General features: G+C 39.1%; 1 protein-coding gene across 4 annotated transcripts in view; it reads right to left on the reverse strand.

Moving 5' to 3' along the window:
- LOC122667611 (phosphatidylinositol 4-kinase beta 2-like) overlaps positions 1-27,233 on the reverse strand; it is a 44,122-nt gene that overhangs the window by 8,325 nt on the left and 8,564 nt on the right. For 3 of the 4 annotated variants that reach the window (XM_043863953.1, XM_043863954.1, XM_043863952.1), the window contains 10 exons: positions 24,223-24,414; positions 24,015-24,063; positions 21,127-21,259; positions 20,560-20,986; positions 19,467-19,547; positions 19,243-19,389; positions 18,626-18,695; positions 12,792-12,889; positions 12,604-12,708; positions 10,748-10,801 (listed from right to left, as the gene is read on the reverse strand). In XM_043863953.1, the coding sequence (XP_043719888.1) occupies positions 10,748-10,801; positions 12,604-12,708; positions 12,792-12,889; positions 18,626-18,695; positions 19,243-19,389; positions 19,467-19,547; positions 20,560-20,986; positions 21,127-21,259; positions 24,015-24,063; positions 24,223-24,414 (1,356 nt within the window). The remainder of the gene's footprint in view (positions 1-10,747; positions 10,802-12,603; positions 12,709-12,791; positions 12,890-18,625; positions 18,696-19,242; positions 19,390-19,466; positions 19,548-20,559; positions 20,987-21,126; positions 21,260-24,014; positions 24,064-24,222; positions 24,415-27,233) is intronic. The other variant, XM_043863955.1, reaches the window with a different exon arrangement.

Here is a 27,233-nt window from a genome sequence, read left to right on the forward strand (position 1 = left end):
CCTTTGGCCCAAAACCCTTTAAATTCTTTGACATGTGGGCCTCCCACCCTACTTTCCTATCCACAGTTCTTCAAGCTTGGGAAAAACCTGTTAATACTTTCTCCTCCCCTCTCATTGCTTTTTCCAAAAAGCTCAAAAATGTCAAGCCAGCCCTTAAGGACTGGAATTCCAACACTTTTGGCAACATATCCCAGCAGGTTTTGGACTGTAAGGACAGACTTGGATCTATTCAGGTACGGCTGCAAGCAGATCATTGTAATAGTGCTCTAGCAGAAGAAGAAAAAGCTATCTCTCTTGAGCTCTCCTCCTTATTAGCTCAAGAAGAGAGCTTTTTGAAGCAGAAATCCAGAATCAAGTGGCTTGATCTAGGGGACTATAATACTGCTTATTTTCACCGATCTCTGAAGGCCAAAGTCAATACAAACTCCATTGTTCATCTTACAGCCCAAGATGGTTCTATTGTCTCCACTGTTAAAGACATCAAAGACGTGGCTGTTCAGCATTTCAAGGGTTTCTTCAGCACCCCTCAGTTGGCCTCTTCTCCAATCCCGAATGGTCTGCTCAACAAATTCATCCCCTCGGCTCTCCTTGGATCGTTGAGCTCCATTCCTAATGAAGATGAGATTGTGGCAGCCATTCACTCTCTCAAAGTGTCGGGTGCTCCTGGCCCAGATGGTTTTAGTATGGGGTTCTTTTTAGCAGTCTGGGACATCATCAAGCTGGATCTTATTGCTGCCATTGTCAGCTTCTTCTTCAACCCTTATCAGGTCAAAGGTATAAACCACACTTTTCTTTGTCTCATCCCCAAGAAGGATGGTGCTTCCGCTATGAATGATTTCAGGCCTATTGCTCTATGCAATCTTCTGTACAAATTCATTGCCAAGATCCTTGCTCGGCGGCTCAAAAGTGTGGTGGATATCTTTGTCAATGACAACCAATCGGCTTTCATCCCTGGAAGACACATCTCGGACAACATCCTTATTTGCCATGACATTGTCAGAGGATTTGAGAGGAAGAACCATTCCCCTGCTATTCTCTTGAAGATTGACATTCACAAAGCCTTTGATTCTCTAAGGTGGGACTTCATCAGCCAGGTGATGACCATGATGGGGTTTCCCTGCATCTTTGTCCACTGGATTCAGGCTTGCATCTCTTCCCCAAAGTTTTTTGTGCTTGTTAATGGCAGCCCGGCTGGTTACTTTGATGCCTCTGTTGGAATTAGGCAAGGCTGCCCTCTGTCTCCCTATCTGTTCACTTTGGCTTTGGAAGCTCTCTCCAGGGATATCCAGCTTTGCACTGATCAACAGCTGATTGCTCCTCTGCCTAAGTGTAAAACTCTCAACCTATCTCACTTGGCTTTTGCGGATGACCTAATGATCTTCTCTAAGGCCTCCATTGTCTCTCTGGAGACTATTATGACATGCTTGCAACGCTTCCATGAGATATCGAGCCTTCGCATCAATCCTTCAAAGTCTCTCATATTCTTTGCAGGGGTTTCGGCGACGGATAAAGTCCCTTTTCTTGGCAGATCTGGTTTCCAAGAAGGTCTCTTGCTTGTTAAGTACCTGGGGCTTCCTATGATCCCTGCCAGGCTTTCAGCTCACCACTACACCCCTATGCTGGATCTCATTCACAAAAGGCTTCAGTTATGGAAAGGCAAGCTCCTCTCTTATGCAGGCAAGTTGGTTCTTATCAGATCAGTCCTGGAGTCCTCTTACATTTACTGGTTTGGAATCTACTGGTCGCCTCAAGCTACTATAAAGTCCTTGGAATCTCTTTTGGCTTCCTTTCTCTGGAAGGGTAATGATACTTCTAGATTCCTTCACCCTCTTCCCTGGGCTATGGTGTGTCTGCCAAAGAATGAAGGAGGTTTGGGCATCAAAAGAATCAAAGAAGTGAACTTGGTTGGTAACTGCATGTTAATCTGGAAGATTGCTTCAAAGCAAAAGAGCATCTGGGTGGATAAATTTGTAATTGTATTCATAGATGACATCTTGGTTTACTCCAAGAATGAAGAAGAACATACAGAACACTTGAAGAACATACAGAACACTTGAGATTTGTAATGCAAAGGCTAAGGGAGAAACAATTGTATGCCAAATTCAGCAAATGTGAATTTTGGCTATCACAAGTTGGGCTTCTGGGCCATATTGTTTCAGCAAAGGGAATTGAAGTAGATCCTGCTAAGATTGAAGCGACTGTGAAATGGGAGACTCCCAAGTCCGTGGCAGAAATAAGGAGTTTCTTGGGATTAGCTGGCTATTACAGAAAGTTCATAGAAAATTTTTCTAAGATAGCAGTGCCTATGACACAGTTGACAAAGAAAGGTGCCAAGTATGAATGGTCTGAGGCTTGTGAGAAAAGCTTTCAAGAGATAAAACAGAAACTAATAACAGACCCTGTTCTGATTGTTCCAGATGGCACTGAAGGAATGGTTGTGTACACTGATGCTTCCAAAGTAGGACTTGGATGTGTATTGATGCAACATGGGAAAGTTGTTCCATATGCTTCTCGACAACTGAAGGAGCACGAGAAGAATTATCCTACACATGATCTAGAATTGGCCGCAGTGGTCTTTGCTTTGAAGATATGGAGGCATTACCTCTATGGAGAGAAGATAGAGATTTACACAGATCATAAGAGTCTTAAATATTTCTTCACTCAGAAGGAATTGAACATGAGACAGAGAAGATGGCTAGAACTTGTAAAGGACTATGAATGTGAAATCCTCTACCATAGTGGCTAATGCTCTGAGCAGAAAATTACCAGACTGGTCAACAGAAATGATACATTTGAACAAGTATCTAGTGAAAGAGTTCAAGGATCTGGACATGACCTTTGTGAGGGGAAATACCACTGAGGGTCTAGCTGCATTAACTGTGGAGCCTTCACTTAGAGCACGGATCATTTCAGCTCAATCTTCTGATGAAGAATTTCAAAGAATAATGGAAGAGATCAAGGAAGGTAGACAGCGAGACTTGGACTTTACCTTAACTCCAAGTGGTGTCCTCATGTTCAGAGGCAGGTTGTGTGTGCCTGTAGTTGATGACCTAAAAGACTTGGTGTTGAAAGAAGCACATCAATCTTTGGTGTCTTTACATCCAGGGAGTACTAAAATGTACAAGGACCTGAAGCAATACTTGTGGTGGTATGGAATGAAGAATGATGTAGCAACTTTTGTGTCAAAGTGTTTGACCTGCCAACAAGTAAAGGCTATTAGACATCGACCTGGTGGATTGCTACAGCCATTGTCTATACCGGAATGGAAATGGGAACAGATTACAATGGATTTTGTCACAGACCTCCCTCGCACTAGAAAGGGTATGGATACCATTTGGGTGGTTGTAAACAGGCTAACAAAAACAGCCCATTTCATTCCTATGAAGATTACTTATTCCATGGATAAGTTGGCGAAGCTGTATGTTGATAACATTGTTCGACTACATGGAGTGCCAATAGATATTGTGTCAGACAGGGATTCAAGATTTACATTAAGATTTTGGAAGAGTCAGCAGAGTGCAATGGGTACCAAGTTGAACCATAGCTCAGCACATCATCCTGAAACAGATGGCCAATCAGAAAGAACAATTCAGACATTGGAAGACATGCTTAGGGCATGTGCACTAGAGATAAGTGGCAGCTGGGATGAGCATTTATCCCTAGTTGAGTTTGCCTATAATAATAGCTACCAAGCATCTATTGAAATGACTCCTTTTAAGGCATTGTATGGAAGAACTTGTCGCACCCCATTAAATTGGGATGAAGTTGGTGAGCGACGCATTTTGGGTCCAGAACTGGTTCAATCTACTTGTGAGAAAGTTGATCTTATAAAAGAAAAGATCAGGGCTGCCCAGTCTCGACAGAAAAGCTATGCTGATAAGAGAAGACAACACATACAGTTTAAGGTTGGAGAGAAGGCTTTCCTAAAAGTATCTCCAACTAAAGGAGTTGTACGCTTTGGTAAAAGAGGGAAGCTCAATCCAAGGTACATTGGTACTTTCGAGATCCTAGCCAAAGTAGGAGCAGTGGCCTACAAGCTAGCATTACCTCCATCACTTGCAGGTGTGCATGATGTCTTCCATGTCTCTATGTTGAGGCAATATATACCAGATTCTACGCATCTCTTACCACAGCAACCTGCTGAGCTAGTTGCTGATTTGACATCTGAGGAGGTACCAGAAGAAATCCTTGATAGGAAAGAACATAATCTAAGGAACCGTACCATCTCTTTTGTTAAAGCCAAATGGAGTAATCACTCTCCTGGTGAGGCATCTTGGGAGCGGGAAGACGTGATGCGACAAAGATATCCCTATCTTTTTGACTTGCCAGGTACGTCAAATTTCGAGGACGAAATTTATTATAAGGTTGGGGGAGTGTGAAACCCGCCTCTAATTTGAACTTTTTCGAACTTGTGTAATGCCAGGTTCTGGGTCTGTGTCTATGCTAGCCTCTACATTATGGGCTGCATCGGTGGTGGATTCAGAACAATCCTTTGACACAACTGTGGAGGATTCCGAGGAGCTAGGACAGCTAGCTATCCTTGAATCTGAAAATCCTGCCGGGTTCTAGCATATTAGTTTCTTATGCCAGACTTGCTGGGTCGAGCATATGCGGAACCTCACCATATCCTAGGCTGGTATATAGGTAAGAATCCCAATCTAAGTATATATACATATATACACTATTCTTGTTTAATTACTGTACTAGGGGCAGAATAGTAATTTTTACCTAGTGGGACCCACATCCCTAGTGGGGAATCTTATTTCCAACAGTTACCCGTACCCGGATTACCCCTGATGTCATATGACATCATTATACAGTTAGAATACACTAATAAGTACGAAATTCTAATTGAAATCAGTTTTAGGAATTAGTTTTAGAAAACAGATTTTATAAATAGTTAAGGCAAACAGCCCCTTAACTTAACCACTATAGATATAAGTCCTATTTACTATTCCCATATCCTAAAGACTTAGAACCAGAAACGATTCAGACTTGGGAGCCTTAGAGAAGAGACATAAGAGAAGGAGAAAAGAAAGGAAGAAGAAGGGAAAGTAAGGTCTACACTTGGGGCTTTGGATTGGAACTTGAAATTGGAGCTTGGAAGTACAATTTGAGACTGCCTTCACCTCTGTCTACTGCTGAATTAAGGTAAGTCATCAAGAACCTATTGTACCCATCTTCTTCTCTTGTTTTCTCCATCTCTAATTAACCCTATAGTAAAATTCTGCCATTAAAGCTTAAACCTATTGGTTTAATAGGCTAAGACCCATCCCTAACATTTTAATTAGACCCAATTGAGGTTCAGATCTTGAATTAAGTTATATAATTCCTGCTGTACTTCAAATTACAGCTGAAACATGAAACCTATTGAACCATGGCATAGTGAATTAGGTTAATTTGATCAATTTCTCAAATTGGTTAATGGTTTTGAATTAAATCAACCAAATTCTGTTGACCCATCTTAAATACAGCCTAGAACATAAAATTAAACCTATGCATGCAAGGATCCATGCACCAGGACCAAAACCCCCAAATTGATATTAAATTTTAAAATTAAACTATTAATTAGGCATGACCCACCTTAGAATAGGTGGGAATCATGAAATTGGACCCCTAAATTGACCAATGACCCATCTCTGATCTCTTTAATTGAACCTATTTATGGTTCAGACCTTAAATTGGCTGCTAATTTCTTGTTGTCCATCAAATTGCAGCTGAACCCAATTAAATTAAGGAACTCTAAGTTAGAAATTTGGGGTTAAATCTCTTTAAACCCTCAAATTAATTGCAATTTTTATAATTAAATCACAATCCCAGGTTGACCCACCTTAGAACAGTGTGAAAATTGAAATTGGGTCCTTGCATGTGAAGATCCATGCAATTGGAACAAAACCCCAATTCTGCCCTCTGAATCCAATCCAATATTTTTTGACAGAAATGCCCCTGGACCTTTGGTTAGACCTTAGACTGCCTTCTGACCCTAACACTTGATCTTTGCTAATGTTTTAGGACTGTGTTTGGGCTGTATACTCTGTTCTTGTCTGTATTGCTGGGATCTTTGGAGGGTAACTGACTTAGTCTAGTCTACAACTTCAGGTAAGGGGATTTTGACTTAATTTCAGTATGTTTGTTGTATTAATTTCTATTTGTTAATATTGTCATGTCATGCATCATAATAATACTTTGATCATATAATTTTATAGTTTTTTCCTTGTTTGCATTAGATGATGCATATAATTAGGACGCATTACATGATGCATATGCATGAAATTACTTATGTTCTTGAATTGGTGTTGTTATTACTATTGCTGGACAGAATTACCTTAGAATTACCTTACTATCTTATATTGATTCATATGCCATCATGTTAGTATGCATATGGTTAGGATTATCATGAACCCAAATGCTACGACCCTTGCCAACAGGGGTAAAGGTGTTGGATAACCCGTGGCAGGTCTGAAGGGTTAATACCGGAATGTCATTCACTGTCCCAGGTCTGATGAGTACATACCGGAATGGGAACAACAGTAGGGTTATCACTGGGGGTTCGTCGGGGTCTGATGTGTATATCCCGGAACTGGCGGGTCCCCACCGTAGTAGAGTGGTATTCTTGGGAAAACCGATGAGTTCATTTCGTGACTGAGAATATCATACCCACTACAGTAGCATTTATACCTCATGAGACCTAGACATTGATGTTAGTAGCATTCTTAGATGTAAGTCATGCATCATGGACTATGTGCTTGTGTTTGCATGTTTCCCTTGCTGGGCTCGGTGGAGCTCAAACTTGTGGTACCTCTTCTTTTTCAGATAGTACTGCTGGTTTTGAGAAACCAGATGATGTTGATATTACTACTTCTGACTTCCACACCGAGGGAGACCGTGCGGTGCAGAAGTTTGAAGTTCATAAAGCCTTCTGTGGATGCGATGCATGCGCGTTCACTTGATCTGGCCTGATGGAGCAGGCTAATCTTTTGTGTTTATAAACTTTTTGTTAAATATAATATGTAGTTACTGTTCTACTTTTATACTTGTGGTGCCTTTTAAGAACTATAAATTGTATCACAGGTTTCACTTAATATTAATACTCAGTTATCATCTAACTCCTTTATTATTATTGTTATTATTACTGTTTATTCTCTTCCGCTGCAATGATTTACTGTGTTTATGAACTGTGATATGGAGTACTGCACTAATTGATCCTGGGGGATCGATCGAATGCCAGTTGGCGTTCGGTCACACCTTGCCCTTACAAACCGGGCCGGGGTGTGACACTTATTAATAGGGTTCCCTCTAGTGTCCTCAATTTTAAGACACCTCTCTCCTTTCTCCCAGACCCTACTAATGCCTCCTCCCTTCCAAAATATTTGTGCGTGTTTGTTGTGCCCACAATTCCACCCCTACCCACTCTAAATTGGATCCTCGAGCTCTTCGGTATATTTTCCTTGGTTATTTGGCCTCCCAGAAGGGTTATAAGTGTTATCACCCTCCCTCTCGTCGTCTCTATGTTACCATGGTTGTCACCTTCCATGAATCGGAACCCTATTTTAAGTCACCTCTTCAAGGGGGGAGTCTTGAGGAAGAGCTGTCTTCTGCACCTGTTGTTCCCTTGGTCATTGATAGTTTACCAATTCAGGGGGGAGTTTCATTTGGAGTCTATTACTGATGGTGGTAAGGAGGAGAATTTGGTTTACTCTGCTCCTAATCCGGATGTGATAACTTACACTCGGAGTAGATTCAAGGAAAAAGGGACCATGAACGACCAACCATTGCCCAATGCGATGCAGTCACCAGATTCGTCCTCACCATCAGTTAACATTGTTCGTACTTCTGATGATGTGTCTGATCCTGCCCTACAGATGACTGTCCAATTGCCCTTAGAAAAGGCGCTCGTTCCTGCACACAACATCCCATTTCCCAATATGTCTCTTAAGAGTAGGGTTTTGTCATTTAAAAGGAGCTGTATGAACCTATGTAACCTGGATGCAAGCACCCGTTAGTGTTGGACTTGCAAATCTCAAAAAATAGGATTTCCGGACTCTGGGTACATGTAATTTTTTAATAGGTTTAGATATACTGCTAGCTATTTTATTTTATAAAAATAAATTCACAAACTTTTTTTCCCATTTCAGTTCTTTCGAGCGGAACACATGGGACATGGCCTACTCCAATCAGGATAAAGAATCTAGTCCTAAAACAAATCAATTGCCCCCAAAAGTACATAGTACATGATAACCACCATTGAAGATTCCAAACTAGCGTTACTGGCAAGTGTCTATTATATGTTAAAAAAAAAAAAGATCTTAGGAATAGAGAATGACAAAGGAACAAAAAGGGAAGGGTAAAATTGTCAAAAGAAAAAAATAAATAAAATAAATAAAAAACAAAAACAAAACAAAACAAAAAAAAATATTATTTCCCCTTTCCTTTCTAAAGTTTCCATTCTAAGTTTCACCTGGCACCCCTCTCTCTCTCTCTCACATGGCACCTAGAGGAGTAGACGGAGGGGTGCCCCTCTCACTCTCTCTCTGGAGCCTGTACAGTTTCCCTCTCCCTGTTTCTTTCTTTCTTATTTTTTTAAGGAAAATCTCAAGAATCAGCAGATGCGGGTTTCCCCCATATCCATCTCACACCAATGGCCAACTCCATGCCCTGACCGCATGGACATGAAATTCGTCAGAAGAGTGACAAATCTGGGTAACATGGTACTAACGGAACAGAATTACTTTCCTCTTTCATTCAAATCAGTTCCCTATTGCAGCAGTCTTTTTGGATTGTGTTCTCTCTCAGTCCTCTAGTTATTTCTCTAGGCAACCTACAGTTATATTGTCTCAACTCTTCTCTATGTTAATAGATGTGTTCAAGCCTCACAAAAACAGATGCTCTCTGTGGGGGAAACATGATGGATGAGGTAGGGTAAAGTCAAGCGCTAGAGCCAACCAAGATGCACAGGGTGTCTCCCTATCTGAAATCTAGGACAGAGATGGCATGGCCAATAATCAAAATGGGCCTCTGCAAGATTCATCTACAACACCAAAAATCAATGATTCAAGGATTGGTGGATCCACTATCAGATCAGTCAGATAAGATTGGAATTGGAAATTCTTGTGTATTTTACATATTGATCAGTCAAGGATTGTCCGATCCTGGTGGGGGGGTAGGTAGGATGAATCCTAGGTTCAGGTTAAACACCTCCCTTGCAAGTCCCAAGCAAACCCAAATCCAAAAGTCAACCTTCTCCAATGAATGTTAAACTCTTAACAATCAATCACAAATAAATATTATAGATGTCCTTCAAAAGATGATAATGATCCAACGGTCAGTTTAAAAGTAACCAGAAGAATATTCAATTCTGAAACTGAAATTCAAGAACAGGAGAAAACTTAATTACTCAAGATCAGAAAATCAGATCAGCTCATAAAGCTGGTCGAGTGGTCCTCCATAGGGGTATAACAGTTGATGAAAAACTCAGCCAGATCCAATAGTCAAATCTGCTGATGTGGACAACTCCTAGTGACACTAGGATAGGTCAAATTTATGAAACTTAAAAGACATTTGATCTCTGATAATGATTTTAGTTGAAACAGATCATAAATATCAGAGATTAAATAGTTTTCAGAGTAAAAAGAACCAAATCCCACTTGGAGCAGAATGCAGTATCCACATGGCAGATTCAGAACTTGCCAACAGATTAATGTATAGAATACTGACCATATAAGATTGTTGAGCTCGGAACTTGAATCAGACCTCTAGAAATTCCTAACTCTAGCAGTCCTAGTGAGAGTAGGGAAGCCACTATCACAGGAACCAGACTTGAAATCGATTGCAGGAAATAGAAGAATAGAAAACTGAATTGACAACCTTCAAGAGAAGATCAAGAGAATAAAAAACAGTACCTTAATTGCAGTAAAAACAGAGTACAAGAAAAAGAGAAGAAGGGTAATAATGGCTTCCCACCAACTGGATCAGAATCCCACCGTCCAAGGCTTCTCACCAACAGGATCACAATCTCACTGACCATGGCTTCTCACCATGACTGAATCGCACAATACTCATGAAGAAACTTAAACTTTTATTGGCTCTTTCAAGTTATTCAAAGAGAAAACTAGAAATCCTAATCTGAATAGGAAAGTAAAATTCTATTGCTAAGTAACATAAACAAGAAGCACAATAATAAAAAGAAACCTTCTCACGCAAGGTGAGGGAATTCAAAGCCTATTAAATAACTTAAAAATAAAATAACTAAGCCTAATTCCATATGCCTAACTTCAACCCATATTTTAGGCCATTACAATGAACACACATGGGATCAAAGGCCCAACACATACATAACTCAACCCAAAGCTTATTTCCAATAAAATAAACCCTCTAGGTGACTTATATGCATTAGATCCTTTCATGAATCAGCTGATCCAGATCAGAATTGGTCAGGGCAAATCGGGATCCCAGATCCCAATTTCTAAATCCTTGCCTGAGATCATCCCAATATGCTACAGGTCTAGCCCTCAAAATCAGTGTTCAGGTGACTGAGCATGGGCATAAGGGCCTTCAGAAAATTGAAAGAAAAGGAACCTAAGTTAATTTGTATTAGATAAACGCAAAAAGAACAAAAGAATAGTGCGGATTATGAGGAAGATCTCATCCATGACTAAGTGTGAGGTTATAATAAGGTTAATGAAATGGTTTATTGGGTCTGTAGTTGTTACAACACTGCATCAATAGAGACAGAAATAGTGAACTTTACCTGTAGAAGATAGCACAATATAGAGTATCCAGCCATACTCTCAACAAAATTCCTCTGCAACAGAAATCAAATTCTTCAAAACTAGGAAGACAATTTCTACTCTCCAGCAATCAAAACCACATTAATGTTTCAAAACATGGAGCCATACAAGAATTGGAACCAAAATGATGACAATTAAGATGTATCAAAATACAACAACAACTCAGCCTTATCCCAACTAAATGGGTCGGTTACAAGGATCCTAGTAGAGACAGAATATTAATAATATAAAAGTGAAAGGAAGGAGCACATAACATTGACACAAACTCTAGGGTATCGACCCTTCTTAGCTATGTACCACTTCTTAACTGCCCAACATTCCGCACCAGACCTCAAGATTGGAGTGTATTAAAACAACAGCAACACAAACATCATAGCCCAACTAAATGGGGCCGACCACATGGATCCAAGGAACTAAAACTCGGAACTCGACAAGGTTTTGAACCTGGGAAAAAACGAGTTGACTCGAGATCTAGGTCGAGTTGGTCATTCTTTTTTTCAACTCAAAACCTGGTTTCAGTGGGTTTTAGACCTAGATGGGTTTGAAACTTGGTACTAACCTATTTAAAGCCATTTAAACACAATGGCGCTATCAAATTTTGCAAAATCCAAGTCCAAATAGGAGTTTCACTTAGTGGGAAACCAGGACAAACACTTACTTATGCCAGAAACCAAGACAGACACAGGACAAACACTTATTTATGCCTAATATCACTTACGTAAATGTTTTTGTATTTGTATTTCATTTACTTAAGATATTCTTCATAAATAAGCAAATACCCCCCTATTTGAATCCAATAAAAATAGTTAAAAAATCAAATTCCAAAAGTAAAAAAGTCAAACCCCCAGTTCAAGAACAAAAACTGGATTTTCGACAATAGATGCAATTTTCAACTTTCTAATGCTGGGGTTTTTTTCAAATCTAAAAATTCCATAAATCTTAATATGATAAAATATTGCTAAAAACCAAAGGTGCGGTAAATTTTTATTTTTTTTTATGTCCAAAAAAATATTTTCATTCAGAGCAATTTTGACAGAATTCGCACACACTAAATAAAGTTTGACCGGTACTTAACTCCTTCAATATAAATCAGATTTAAGCAATCTTGGACTTGTTGGAAAGCTTTGTTTGCAAAACTTCAGTTATTACAACAACAAAAAACTCAGACTTGAAACTATTGTTGTAAATTTTGTTATTGCTTGTAAACTATTTTGGCTGAACTATTTCAGTGAAGTTAATTTTTGGGTCATATTTTACAAAAATCTAGAATACAGTAATTATATAGGTAATTTGGCTCCGCTATCAGGCTATGAATCATTTTGCATAACATATATGACTTTGGGCAAAATAATATTGCATACAACCCTATCTAAATAATTTATGAATTATTCCAACTTTAAATCTAACACAATATTGCTTCCAACCTGAGAATACAATAGTGGAAAAAAATACACTGAAATTGCATTCCAATATTACTGAAATAACGGATTGTTTCATTGGCAGGAGCATACCAAAATGACCCCAGAAACAAACTTTACAATTAAGATTAAAAGTTAAATTTCAAACATACAGATTAATCCAATAGATAATTTACAGTAAGAAACCCAGCCTGATTCTTAATAGTTAGATCAATCTGTGGAAGTAAGGCTGGAATAAGAAGATCTACATTGACGGACACCAAAAATACCAGGCATTTCATTGTATAATAATAAGTTCAGCAAGATAAAACACTTTCTTGCAATGCATTGGTGGTGAAAGAATGAACAACTACATATGGAAGGAAGCTCGAATCTGCTATTAGCTATTGATCAATCACCTGGGCAAGCTTAAAACTTGGAGAATTCTCTTGATATTTGGCCACAAAAAAGTCACGTAAGCTTGAGATGGTAGGAAACCTACTTTTGATTGAATGAAGTGAGGCCTACAAAACAGTAAGAAATTATCAAGGTTAAAGTAAAAGTTCCATCACAATGCTCCACAGAGAGTTTAAAAAGTACAACTTACGGTATCTGGAATTGTTTCAATCAAAGCAGTGTAAGAAGAAGTAACTAAGACTTCATAAGGACGTAACCAGAGTGGGAGACCAGCTTCTTGGAATATATCTGTCACCAGGAAAAAGAAATAAGAAACACTATAAGCAAAAAAATATAATAGAGGGGACAGTAGAACAAAAACAACTGAAGATGCAGTATAAGTCTTCAAGTCATTATATTCATGCTGCTCCATTATCAGCCTTTCCTTTTAATTGACAACATTATTCAACAACACGAAAAAGAAAAAGACTACATAGAAACTCAAATTATTTCCTTTTATTAATCTCTCCTTGGTGTCAGGAGTTACGTGCAAAAATTTGATGAGTAAAGCATCAACAACGTAAGCATATTTGTTAGTTGGACGTTTTCATCCATAAAAAATTTTGTCAAGAAGGTGCTAGGAGCCTAGGATGGAAGGCTCTACCAGAAAATAAGGCCAAGGTATAGGAATGACCTCATTTTGAAAATTTGACATGACTCAAGTCACCAATCGAAGGGTACTATCACAATGTAACATGGTGGGGAATAATCCAAGTTCTTTTTTTGGGTGAAAAATAAACTAATTACCAAAGGAGAAGGAGATACAAGCCCCCCCCCCCCCCCCCCAAGAGATGGGGAAAAAGAAAAAACATTACAGTGCTTACAATACAAGAAAGCAGAACCCAACATTAGAGGAGAAGAGGTAGAGGGCTGAAGTAAGGAGAGGGTAAGGCCCTAGGACAAAACAATATGCTTGTTCCTTGGGGAATCAACACACCTAGAGGAGACCGGAGATACTTCGCTTTTAGCATCAAAAGCGATGGAGTCCCAAATCTGCTGGATGACCATTTCCTAAGATTGCATTCCATCTAGATATTGCTGATTGCGGCACCAAAGGCAAGCTTACCCACCACATCACAGATTGAGTTACCACCAAAAGACATATCCACCCAGACCCATTCCCTAGTGAAAGGAAGAATCCTTCGAAAGAGGAGAAGGGGCAAGCGAAGTAGACGTGTTCCACATCTTCCAGCATTCCAGCATAGGCAACATGATAGGGAGACCAGCATCTGACGATGAAAGAGAAAAGAGTGTGTTGGGAGGCAGTTGGAGAGGACTCATCAAACAGTGAAGCTATGACGAGGGATATGGTTCTCGAACCAAACTAACTTGCACCAAGGGGACAAAGGGCCACAAGATCTGATGAGCTCCCAAGCCGCTTTGGAGCTGAATAGGTCCGAAGAAGATGCAGACCAAACATTTTTTTTTTGATGAATAAAAATTAAATTACGACGAAAAAGGGAAAAATATACAAACCTAAGGGCAAAAGAAGAGCAAGAGAGCAGGGAGGGAACAGCTAGCCTAACCAGCAGGGGGGGAGACTACAAATGGAGGGGGACAGACCCTAGGAAACAACAATGAGCTTGTTCCTTGGGGAGTCTCTTACAGGTAAATGGGGGAGCGAGGCAATCTTGGAGCTGACGTCTAAGGAGATGGCATTCCAAATCTTATCCAAAGAGTGAGAGTTGGAAGTCCATCTCTGAAGATTACGCTCCATCCAGATGTGAGAGATGAAGGCACAAAATGCTAGCTTGCAGACAGAGTCATAAATGAAATTTCCACCAAAAGTCATATCAACCCAAATCCACTCTCTCTAAAGGGGAAGTAATGTAGCTCTAGATAGGAGAAAAATCCCACTAGAGGCCAAGCAATAGGATCTAAAAAAAGACTGCTGGTTTGATTGGGCAGAATTAGGGTTTTTAGGTTAAATTCTAGGGTTAGGTATGGGGGAATGGGGTTATGTATATCTGATTTTAATAGGCAGGCTTAGGGGAAGCTATTAAAACAGATTTTAACAAGTTTTGAAACAAAATTCAATTTCCAGAATTTTGGGGTTAGGGTTTGGGTTTTAGGGTTTAGAATCTAGGCTGAAAACTAGGGTTTGGACTGATCAGAATGGGCTGCAGGTCTGGTCGAGTGGAGGGATTAATATGGGGAGGCTGTGATCTGATTTTGGTGAAAAACAGATGTAGGATGAAGGCTGGACAGGTTCTAGGGTTTCACAGAGACAATGTCAGATTAGGGTTTATGGGGAAAATCAAATAAAAATAAAGGGGGTTCGATTGGGGGGAAGGAAAAGGAATGAAAACAGAATTTAAAAATTCAAACTTACAGCAGGAATCCACCAGCAGCAGCTTGAACAAAGAAGGATGGAACCACCTTCAGTGAGAGATCCTCCCAGCCGTCATGGCGTAAGGAGTCAACCGGAGTCCACCGATCCCTTTCCACCTTGAGATCCACAAGGATGCACACTCACAAGGAGCAACACTCAACAGAGCAGGGCAGCAGCCATGGCAGCAAACAAAAGCTTTTCATTAATCAAAATTCGTATTCAATGCTGGCCTCCCTTACAAACTTATATAGAAGACTCAAAAATAGACTTAGACACTAAAAAGGAAAGGCCTAACCCTATGCATAACCTATTAGGTAACTTAAACTAACTAGGAAACTAGAATACTTAAGGAAATAGACTCAAAAAATGGTTGGACTTATAGAGTCCTAATCCAGCCCAACTTACATCACATGACCACTTAAGTTCTCACATTACCACTTAACCAAGTCACATGATCACTTAAATTGAACCAATTGGATGCAACCAATTTGAACCGGTTCAATTAAAAAACATAAAAATAAACTAAGTATTGGGCTAATCCCGTATGCAACCTATATACCCCTAGTTTAGGCTCATTAAAGTGGCTTATTACATAGAAAACCCTTGGGATCAAAGGCCCAACATATATATATCCCAACCCTAGACTTGTTCCTAATAAAAGAAGCCCAGTTTGGTGATAATTCTGCATCAGGAAGAGATCTTCTTCTGCCAGGCCAGCAACTACTAAGAACTCTCTTCCAAAAAGAGGTGGCAAAGGGGGCAAGAGAAGAACAGATGGTCCGCATCCTCGTGGCCATTCCAACAGAGGCAGCAGAAAGGGGAGACCTGAATCTAGCACAATGGCTAAGGAAAGTCTGCGTGAGGAGACAGTTAGAGAGGGCTTTCCAAGTGCTAAAGCTTTGACGAGAATGTGGCCTTTGAACCTGATGATCTTGTGCTAGGGGGAGGGGAGGCCTCTATGTCTAACCAATTCCCAAGTTGAATGGGAGCTGAACAAACCTGAAGCTAAAGGGAGCCAAAGAACCACAACACCTCCACCATGGTGACCAAGGGGATGGGGGTGGGGGGATCTCCAAATGTCTAAAAGGGGGGGAGGAGGGGGCGGGAGACCAAGTCCCTGAGAGATGATGGAGGCTACCAAGGAGCCTCTGTCAAGACCTAAGGAGTATGTGTCTAGAGCTTACAACTGCTGAGAGGACACCAGAGGGGTGCCACTTGTCGAGCCAAAGGGAGCTAGAGAGGCCATCATCAATCCTGGAGGAGATGGCATCAATAGCTAAGTGCCTAACCTGCAGGATCCTGCGCCAGTCCCCGAAAGCATCTGAGGACGTGGCAACAGACCAGAGAAGTCTCTGCAAAGGGTCCCCGCAAAAACCCAGGAGGTCCACATGCTGTCCTTTGTAACTAATTTCCAGATAAGCTTTATAGTGCCAGTAAGGTTGATGTCCTTAATTCTTCTCAAACCCAAGCCCCCTTCAGATTTATGGAGGCAAGGTTGATGTCCTTAATTCCCAATTCTTTTGTTAATTTCCAGAATAGTCATCCATTTCTAAATTTTAATTCCTGTTTGACCCCTTCACTTGTTACTCTACATGTAAGGGGTGGAATTGCTCCAGAAATTAAGGAATCGCCATTGCTTCCTTGTATTTGGATTTTAATTGTTTGTGTGGGCCCATAAGCCACCTAACTAGGGTTTTTCAACTCCAGGATCCCCAAGTCTGAAACCATTGCTAGCTTTGTTCCTACCACAAGTTCTTGATTTCAGAACTAACCATTCAATTATCAGTTGACTTCTGAGATCAATTTCAGTTGGATTCAATAGCGTAAGGAATTGCAGAAAATACCCTAGAATTTCGTCGGATTTGAACTCAAGATAGAAGAGTTAGATTGAATAATCTCAAGCTTGTCTACATGCATATGGGTGAGGAATTGTGAGGAAGAAAAAGAAACTCACTTCTTCACAAGTACATTAAGACCCTACCTTTTGGCTAATACACTAAAGCCCTTCTATTCCTCCTTTGTTTCTACCTAATTCTATAATTTTCTGAATTCCCAAATGCATCCCCTCCTTTAAATTAATTGGGAGAGGGTTCTCTGAGCAAGCAGCATAGAGGAGCACACCAATGAGGTGCGACAGAACAGTTTTGTATATAGGAGGGCAGGAAGGTCATTTCATGTGGAGAGAGATGGAGAGATAGAGAGAAGGTACTAGCATACCCTCTCCTGGCGGCTTAGAAAACCTTTTCCCAAACTAATTAGTGTTCTGTCCCTGCTCTTGTTTTACCTTCTTTCCTAATAGGGTTCTAAACTTCCAATCAAATACTGAATTGCTATTACCTTAAACTTTTGATCCTACTTATTACTTGGGTGGGCTATAGCGCCCTATAATCAGGGTTTTGAACCCAAGGTTGCATCATATGGGGACAATCTAGGACATAGATATCTCATATCCAGTTCAGTTTTTAAGTCTGGAAGATTCAAGCATGTGTCAACTACTGGGAAGTCCCAAAAACATGACATGTTTTAAAAGTTGTTTTGTTGTATGCCACAATATACAACAACAACAACAAACTCAGCCTTATACCAACTAATGGTAAGTCCCAACCTCCCTTAAAAGTTAAATCAAGACAAATGGCAAATTATTGGAGCCCCAAACCTTTCTAAACATCCGATGTTGCAAACCCAAGTTTTTAGCCAAAAAATAATGTCACAGTATGTCAAACAAGCTAGCAAACTTGGCATAGTATGAGTATTAACTACGAAGCTTGCAATTTGCAAATGTATAAAATTATAGATAAAATGACAGAAAAAGTGATAAAGTTATATAAATCATATATTATAAAATATTCAAAGACGGCCCTATTAACGAAGCAACAGGCTGACCAAAGAATCAACTTATGAGCAGCAGTAAAAGACCACGAAAGCAAGAAGATGCCCCAGCCCCCAAAAAGAGATCATATATGCATTACATTAATATCTGAATTTGTCAATGAGACTTTAGTTAAATCCACAGATGCAGGTGCAGTAATTTTTAATAAGTTACAAACATGAGTTCGATGAGTCTATAACTTAGAGATATAGTGGCATACATAGGAGAGCTATTTCCTAAGCAATCTCAACAGTTCCATCACAGCATCATATGATTTATTGATCAAATAAACCATTGAGCAGTCAACCTCAAAAGATTTATCAATTAGACACAGTAATCTGTGCCGTATCCAGTGCCAATATCCACATCTATCCTGTTCAACACCGGTACCATGGCCATGCACAGGATAATGTATCATAGATCCACTCCAAAGAAATCAACATCCTCAGAAGTGGAAGATTAGAACATAACAGAATCAGTAATTTAAAGCATAAAATCAACATCATATGATACAACTTGAAGTGTAATGAATATAAACAAATGATAAATGGTCTTAGGGAGTCGGCATTCATTTAGACGATTCACAGTAGCCTTTATGCAAGCACATAGCAGAACGAAAAGTATGGCAATAGCTACCATTTTTGTTTTTCTTTTTGATAGGCAAGAATTATTACAAGAACTACAATAATACCAGAAATAAGTCAAGGATACACTTTATGCGACACAGTTCCAACAGGGGATTAAAATCAATACATAACGACCTTAATTGCAACTGGATACCTACCATAGAAGTGAGAAACTAATTGCACAGCAAGATGCTCTTGCCTACAATCATCACCACTCTTCACAATAACCTACAAGAAAATAAAGGGAAAATAACTCACTAATGAGAATGAAACAGCATATAATAAATATAGAATAACAATCATGATAAATTACAGAAAATGAAGAATATGTAAGGAGTATATAATTATGGAAATAATGAGATGACTAGCCAACAATATGAAAACCATAATTTTTTGAAAGTCACCAATAGATAAATAACTAATAATCCTCAAAATACTCTATCGTTATAATTGAAACTTGCTAAGAAACAAAATTAGAAGTTAACTAAAATAGAAACTCTAACTCAGCTAAGCAACTAAAATAGAAACTCTAATTTAGAAACAAATAACTAACAAAATAGAAACTAATGGAATATGAGATTGGGCTGATTGGCTGCATCTAATCTTCCATGCCAGCTGTCCATATGAGCCCATAGCACTGTTCACGTGAACAGTGTCACGTGAACATCGATACTGCTTCAAAACTTATATATTTGTTGCAAATTCAACTATCTAAATAGAACAAAAAAAAAGTACACAGCCAATTAAACAATAACTAAAATTTTAAAATACTTACAGAGCGCAAATCCCAACCAGGTAATTTTCCATATGTTGAAGCTTTGCGTATCCTCTCCTTCTTCACTTCCCAAAGTTCACCAGACAAGGCATCAGTTGCCTTAGGAATACCACCATTCGTAACCTGTTCAGAGTCAACTTTGAAGTACTTCAAATAGAACATCCAAAATCAATTTGTACATGTTTGTTGTAGCACAAAATACAAATCCTGAAGCTAAAACTCACTTTCGATCGTGCATCAGAAGACTCGTGACCAGCACCTTTTAAAGGGAGCCCTGGAGGTGCCTCCCCTTTGGCCGCTGCAGCCTACAGGAAAATAAATTGGAAATTTAATCTCCAATCCAAGGTTTAAATCATCAACATCAAATACCAGATAGCAAGATTACCAAAAAATAGGAGAAATAATGACGGCACATCAGCTGGAAAAAATAACCAACTAATCCTCTGGATGAGTAGTTACTCAACACCAAACAAACAAATAAATAAATAAAAGGAAGCTTCAACAAATGAAAGGAGAACTTCATGGGGTCAAATCTCAATAAATGCAATGTAAGAGCAAGTCCTGGGAGATGCCAGCCTGACAGGGCTTAGAGAAATCTTCAGGGTCAAGCTTATGTCTATTTTAAGACCCATTAGAAAAATAAGCCATTCCAGGCTTCAGTCTGAACAACCCCAGGGCACTAAAAGGAAAAGGATAAACTAATACTGGATGACTTATCATTTAACAGAAGCTATGGCCCAATATGGAGCGAATAGGAGGAACAGGACCAAACTTAAACCATTAGGACAAGGCTTTGTAGAGTTGAATCTTTGTTGATACTTTATAACAAACACAAATAAAGATATGCCTACACAAATCATGAGATAGCAACATCAGTACATTAAGATCACATACAAATGGGCACGCAGTGATACAAAAGATTATATTCATAATCAGATTATGCAAAACTATATTTGTCTAGGTGCCTAATTGGTGTCGCCTCGGTTCCCCCCCCTCCCCAACTGCCTTGAGTCGCCTAGCCGCCTTGACAACAATGTGTAAAACGAATAAATAAATATAAAAAAAAAAAACCCTACAGAAGCAACCTTTCCAGACTAATTAAAACCCAAATAGGCCTTCTATATACATACACCCCAGGCCAGATTATAATGTAGCTAGTGGACAATACAAACCCAAGGATCTCACACGGTCAATTGAAAAAATAATCATAACTACCAAAAAATAGATACAGTTACTTGTAACAGTTCGGATGATAAAATCATTGCAATTTTATCATATTTAACATACAAGTAATATATCTCCCACTTAAAGGCCTACCTTTATTTCCTCTATGGCAATTGTGCTTGGAACACGGCGGTGGTCTTTCCGACGGGGTGGTTCTTGGTCCTCTATGTCATCCATGCTAACCCCAGGATCAGCTGCCAACACAACTCTTACCCATTCCAAATCATTATCATGCTTTGATTCTGGTACTGTAGCATCCTTGGAATGGTTATCCAATTCCTTCTCTACAGAAAGACTCACATTAACAAATTTTACTTTGGCCTCCCATAAATGAGCCATTGCCTGGTCAATAGCTAGAGAAGTAGATCTCGACATCCTATCGGTACCCTTATGATACATATCATGTTCACTCCATAAAGGGTATGCCCAAGGAGGAGGCTTTGGCAATTGTGCATCTCCGTCGGCTAATGGAATCCCTCCTCTGGAAAGCTTTTGAAAAGTTGATGTCCCCTTTGTGTGGCTGGAAAAAAAAAAAAAGAGATTAACATGTCAGATTGTATCAATACTCAAACAAAGCCTACTATGGGCACACAAAAAATCCACCAAAAAATCAAGCATGTAAACTTTATATTCAATTAGATAATGAAATTCTATAAATACCTTGGACTTTCACCTTTCACAACCTCCACACAAATCAGATAAGGTGCCTTTTCCCTAGAATTCAAAAGAACAGCTTCATCTTCAGGTATGTTAACCACTCGATACATTCCCTTTCCCACTGGAAAGCACACTCCTACAATGACATGTTGAAACATATTGATGAACGGGAGCAGCTACAGTGTGCATTCTCAAGTAACTCAGTACTATTACTATAGAGTATAGACATCCACTTGCAACAAACTTAACTAGCTTGAGGGTGAAGACATAGTAATAACAGTGTGAACATAGTAAACTGAAGACAGTTAGCAATCAGACAAATATTGGTACTAGAATTAAATCAAATTCCCTATCAAAATCAAACTTCATAAAATACAAATTCTGTCATAAATCTTCAACACAGCTCAGAAATGCCGAAAATTGACCTAGAGAATACAACAACATCCACAGCTTTATCCCAACTAAATGGGGTCAGCTACATGGAGCCTTGACCTCCTATCAGCTCTATCTGACGCCAAACTTGATATAAGGCCTAGGAAGCATGTCTTTCCTCACCACTTCTCCTAGGGTTAATTTAGGACTACCTCTGGCTCTTTTTCCTCCCTAAAACTGAATTAAATCACTTCTCCGTACTGGGGCATCCGACGGCCTCCGTTGAACATGGCTCTGCCACCTCAATCGACTTTCTCGTAGCTTGTCCTAAATCGAAGCTACTCCCAAATCAGCTCTAATATCCTCAATCGACTTTCTCGTAGTCAAAGTTTTACCACACACATCCATCTAAACATCCTCATCTTCGAGAAACTTAGTTTATCTATATGACGGTTCTTAACAGTCCAACTTTCCGCACCAAACATCATAGCCGGTCGCATGATTGTCCTACAAAATTTTCCTTCAAGCTTTAAAGGAATACATCGCTGCACAACACTCCAGACGCACCTCTCCACTTCAACCATCCTATTTTAATCCTCTGTGCAACGTAATCTTCTATGTCACCTTCCTTATTTAAGATTGAATCCAAGTACCTAAAACAATCGCTTTGCGAAATCTCCCTCACCGATTTTCACAGTCTCATTATCCATCCTAGTGTGACTAAAGTTACATGCCACATACTCCATCTTTGTTCTACTTTTCTTAAAACCTTTTGACTCCAAGGTTGATCTCCATAACTCCAACTTGGCGTTAATCCTTGCTCTTGTCTCATCCACCAAAACAACATTGTCAGCAAAAAGCATACACCAAAAAACCCCATCTTGAATGTCTCTCGTTAAAATCCATGATGAGCGTGAACAAATATGGGCTTAAGGCCGATCTTTGATGCAACCCAACTGCAGGTGGAAACTCACTACCTTGCCCACCTACAGTTCTTACACTAGTCACTCTGCCATCATACATATCTTTGATTATGTGTACATATTAAATAGAAAGGACTATGTCATATGCCTTTTCTAGATCAATAAAGACCATATGGAGGTCCTTCTGGCACTCTCTGAATCTTTCCATGAGCCTCCTAAGTAAATAGCTTTTTTCGTTGATCTTCCTAGCATAAAACCAAATTGGTCCTCCGAGATAATAGTTTCTTGTCTTAGGTGGGTTTCAATAACCCGCTCCCATAACTTCATAGTATGGCTCATTTGTCCTAGAGAGTAATTAATAAATTTCAAAATGCATCAAACTCACATTAGACAGACAATTTTTAACCTTCCAAAAATAATCCTAAAGAGAAGTGAGGGACATAACGCAATTATAGACTTAGAAAGAAAACTACTCATGATGTTCCATCATCCATGCATGCATAACTTTGCGTAAAATAAATATGGATTTTCCAAAGAAGAAAAATCATGGATTGAAGTTTGAGATGCTCAAGCTTTAAACCTTTGCACCAAAGAATATATTATTTTCTTTACAACAAGAGAAGGGATATTCAAAAATGGATTTAACAGCAACCATATAGGCATCACATGTATTTTCAGCCAAAGGGTCACAATGGCATTTGTCAAGAAGTGGATGCCATCAACAAAATTGCAGATGAATAAACTTGTCAAAACCAAAAAAAAATATGTATGATGATGGGGTCTCACAACCTGGAGTTTATTTCATGGATGACATTCTTTGTTAATCGGATTTTGAAGCTGTTAAGGGTTGGCTTTATAAGCTTTGATCCTCGAGGAAGTATTGTCTCACTATGTACAGTTAGTTCGATGTACTACCCACATACCATTTTCATGAATGAATTGCTACTTATCAAAAACCTTTCAATATAGATCAGCTAGCTAAGAAAAATAAATGCAGATGTATCAGCAATGGGGTCTCACAACCTGAAGGATGCATCTTGTTTCACCTAACAAGTAACACCTTTCATCAACCCCCACCTGCCTCCATATAGATCAGCTAGCTAAGAAAAATAACATATTGGCTGAAGTTCCTCACATTAGACAATTTCCAGAAATTAACCTACATATAGAATGCACCTTTTCCAAATTTTTTCCTCCATTATAACAAGAATGAATTTAGTTATAGTATCACAAAGTACTTGGCTGAAGCCATTTCTCCTAAATTGTGTAATTTTTTTCTTGCTAAAAAGTCTAATCAATTATTAGAAAAAGGATGTTGGCAACAAAATCAGGATCTAAAAATCTTCACAACACACTTTTTAAGAGGGCATTCTACCCAACAACTTCAAAACCAAGGCAATAGGCTTTTTCAGTTCATGGTCACTTTCCATCTGATTTCATACAGATCTTTCAGTAATCATACATTTATATTTTGCATTATCAAAAAATACTTGATGAAATGGGAAATAAAAAACTCAACTACAAAGCCCAACACATGCTCTGTGAGTTCAAGTTGACACGAATCTTTTAGAAGAAGCCAAGATACAAAGAAAATACCTCCACTACTTTGAGCAGTGGCTACGTGCGAATTGATCTCTGCAATCGACTAGAAATACAAGATTTAAATATCAGTAAGGTGACAAGTATATAATCAAAAAGTAACCCTCCCCCCCGAAAAAGTAAAGAAAAAGGGCAAATATCGAAAGAGAGAAACTAAGTCACATAAAAAAAAAAACCCAACAAAGCAACAAAAAATATTGACAACCTCACGGAGGGCACTTTTACGATCTTCAATTGGGAATATATCAACCAAGCCATATGACGTTTCACATAATGATTGAACGAAGTCCAGTGAAACATGATACGTCCCTTTGCGAATCTGTGATGTCATATTATTGGGTAGTGGAGGCCTTGTATGCCATTTTTCATTTTGCTGCCTTGGTGAGCCTGGACGCTTCTGCCAAATCACAAGCACAAAAAGAAACAGAACAGGAATGTAATTATTTTCAATCAAAAGATGCTTTAAGATCCTTTTTCAAGGAAACTATCTATCCCACCCCCCTTCATTTTCCCTCCTCATCTTTTGGAAGCATCAGAATATGCAAAGCTTAAGTTAATTAGAAAGCAAAATGAAGCAAGCAGCATTTATAAATGCCACCAGTTATAAATACAACTGAATCATCATTTAAAATGGGGTTATACAATAAGGTATGTAAATAAGACTGCCATCAAAGAATTTCCTAAGGAACACCGATTATAAGAGAATCACTGATGCGATTAGCAGTGAAGACTGAAGAACGAAACACGGTCTGGTATTATATTGGCCGGGTCTGTTATTCTATTTCCAATAAAATCATAACTTATCAAAAGCATAGTTGTCACAGAGTCTAGGCAACCCAAGGTGTTGGAGGGGGCCTGGAGTCAAGGCAACATCTAGGCAGCCAAGGAGCACTTCCAGCAAAGCGCACTTAGGTGTCGCCTAGGCGACGCCTTGACAACTATGAACAAAAAGGAAGGGAAGAAAAAGCTCCAAAGGGGAGCACAAATTTTACTTTTAATTTTTACAGTTCATATATCATTGGGTAAGTTGTTTAATAAGAAAACTTTCTCACAATTTTTAATTCAATTTTTCGAAGGGATGTGTTGATGCAATCTGAAAATCCAGATTAAGGATCTCAGATACAAGCAGGCCCAATGATCAAATATGTGATCAGATCAAAGATAAAAGAACCAACTGCATTGTTGAGGGAAGATATCAGATTGCTGGAAGGGGAGGGAAGAGAGATGAGATCAATCTTCTTGGGAGGAAGAAGAGAGAAGAAGAGAACAAAAGAGAAGAGAAGAAATCAGGTTTGGGATACCAATCCCGTATGCATTGCTCAACAGCACCAAAACTCTTAAAAAACAACTCATATTCTTTACTCAAATCATTTCTAATTGATGGGGGATGTATTACATATATATAGACCTTCTAAAATTCCTAATTTAACTCATAAAAGGGCTTCTAATCACTCTAATACACTCAATATAGTAAATAAACTCGTAACAGAATTCTATCTAGCTATTAAGTATCCTACTCTAACTCAAACACTTAATTTAACTACTAATCCCGTGTACTAACAATATCCCCACTTTATGGGCTTATAAATTAAGCCCATTACATCAATAAACCCAAAAATAAAAAAACCCAAGGTCTATAGAAAAATAAAAAAGCCCAAGGTCTTATAAACATCCCCCTATAAGGAGTCGGCTGTACGGGTCATTGTCCTCCAAACAACTCTATGGATCGAGCCCTACCACATGCATATCCTTTCTTACCACTTCTCCAATAGTCATTTTAGGCCTGCCCCTACCTCTTTTAGCTCCTTCAAACTGAATCTGGTCACTCCTCCTTACTGGTGCGTCCATGGGTCTCCATTGGACATGACTATACCGCCTCAAGCAGCTCTCACGAAGCTTATCATGTATTGGTGCAACTCCTAATTCGGTTTTAATACAATCATTCCTTACTTCATCTCTCCTTGCCGCACATCCTCCTCAACATCCTCATCTCCGCTACACTCATCTTATCTATATTACTCTTCTTAACGGCCCAATATTCCGCCCCATGTATGATGGTTGGTCTTATTACTGTCCTGTAGAATTTCCCCTTAAGCTTAATTGGCATGCGTGTGTCACATAAAACTCCTGATGCACCACTCCACTTCATCCATCCTACTTTAATTCTGTGGGGGCACATCAGCCTCTATATCACCCTCTTTGTATTCACTTGTTGACCCAAGGTATCTAAAGTATTCACTTGGTGGTATCTCTTGCTCCTCAAGTTTCACAACTTCATCACCTCTCCTGGTTTGACTGAAGCTAAACATCATATATTCTGTCTTTGTTTTGCTTAACTTAAAACCTCTTGATTCCAAGCATGATCTCCATAACTCTAGCTTCACATTAATCCCTTCCATCGTCTCGTCTATCAAAACAATATCATCAGCAAAAAGCATATACCAAGGGACGTCATCTTGGATATGCCTGGTTAAATCATCCATGATGAGTGCAAACAAATAAGGGCTTAGAGTTGATCTTTGGTGTAACCTAATTGTAAATGGGAATTCACTACTTTGGCCCTCTACAGTTCTAACACTTGTCACCACACCCTCATACATGTCCTTAATTATATCCACATAGTTACTTGAGCTCCTTCTCTTCCCTAAGACATGCCAAATGAACTCTCTAGGAACTCTATCATAGGCCTTTTCTAGGTCAATAAATACCATATAGAGGGTCCTTTTGTAAGCTCTAAAATTTTCCATTAGCCTCCTTAGAAGGTAAATAGCTTCTGTCGTGGATCTCCCTGGCATAAAACCAAATTGGTTCTCCGATATATTAGTTTCTCTTCTTAGGTGGGCTTCAATGATTTTCTCCCATAATTTCATGGTATGACTCATTAGTTTAATGCCTCTATAGTTATTGCAGCTCTGGATATCATCAGAGACAATAATATCATCAACATAAATGACCAGCACAATAATATTAGAGCCTTGACAACAAACAAAAACTGAATGCTCACGTAAGAAAAGCCACATCTAGTAAAAACTCTGCTAAACTTATCAAACCATGCTCTCGAGGACTGTTACAACCCATAAATAGCTTTGTTCAGCCTACAAATTTTCTGAGCACTCTCCCCCTAAGCAACATACATGGAACGAGGTCTTGCCGAGATCTCAGTATTATCTCGATTTTTTAAGGTCCGAGACGAGACAGCATATGAAATAAAGAAAC

The sequence above is a fragment of the Telopea speciosissima genome, chromosome 7, assembly GCF_018873765.1.
Source record: "Telopea speciosissima isolate NSW1024214 ecotype Mountain lineage chromosome 7, Tspe_v1, whole genome shotgun sequence".
Classification (NCBI taxonomy): domain Eukaryota; kingdom Viridiplantae; phylum Streptophyta; class Magnoliopsida; order Proteales; family Proteaceae; genus Telopea; species Telopea speciosissima.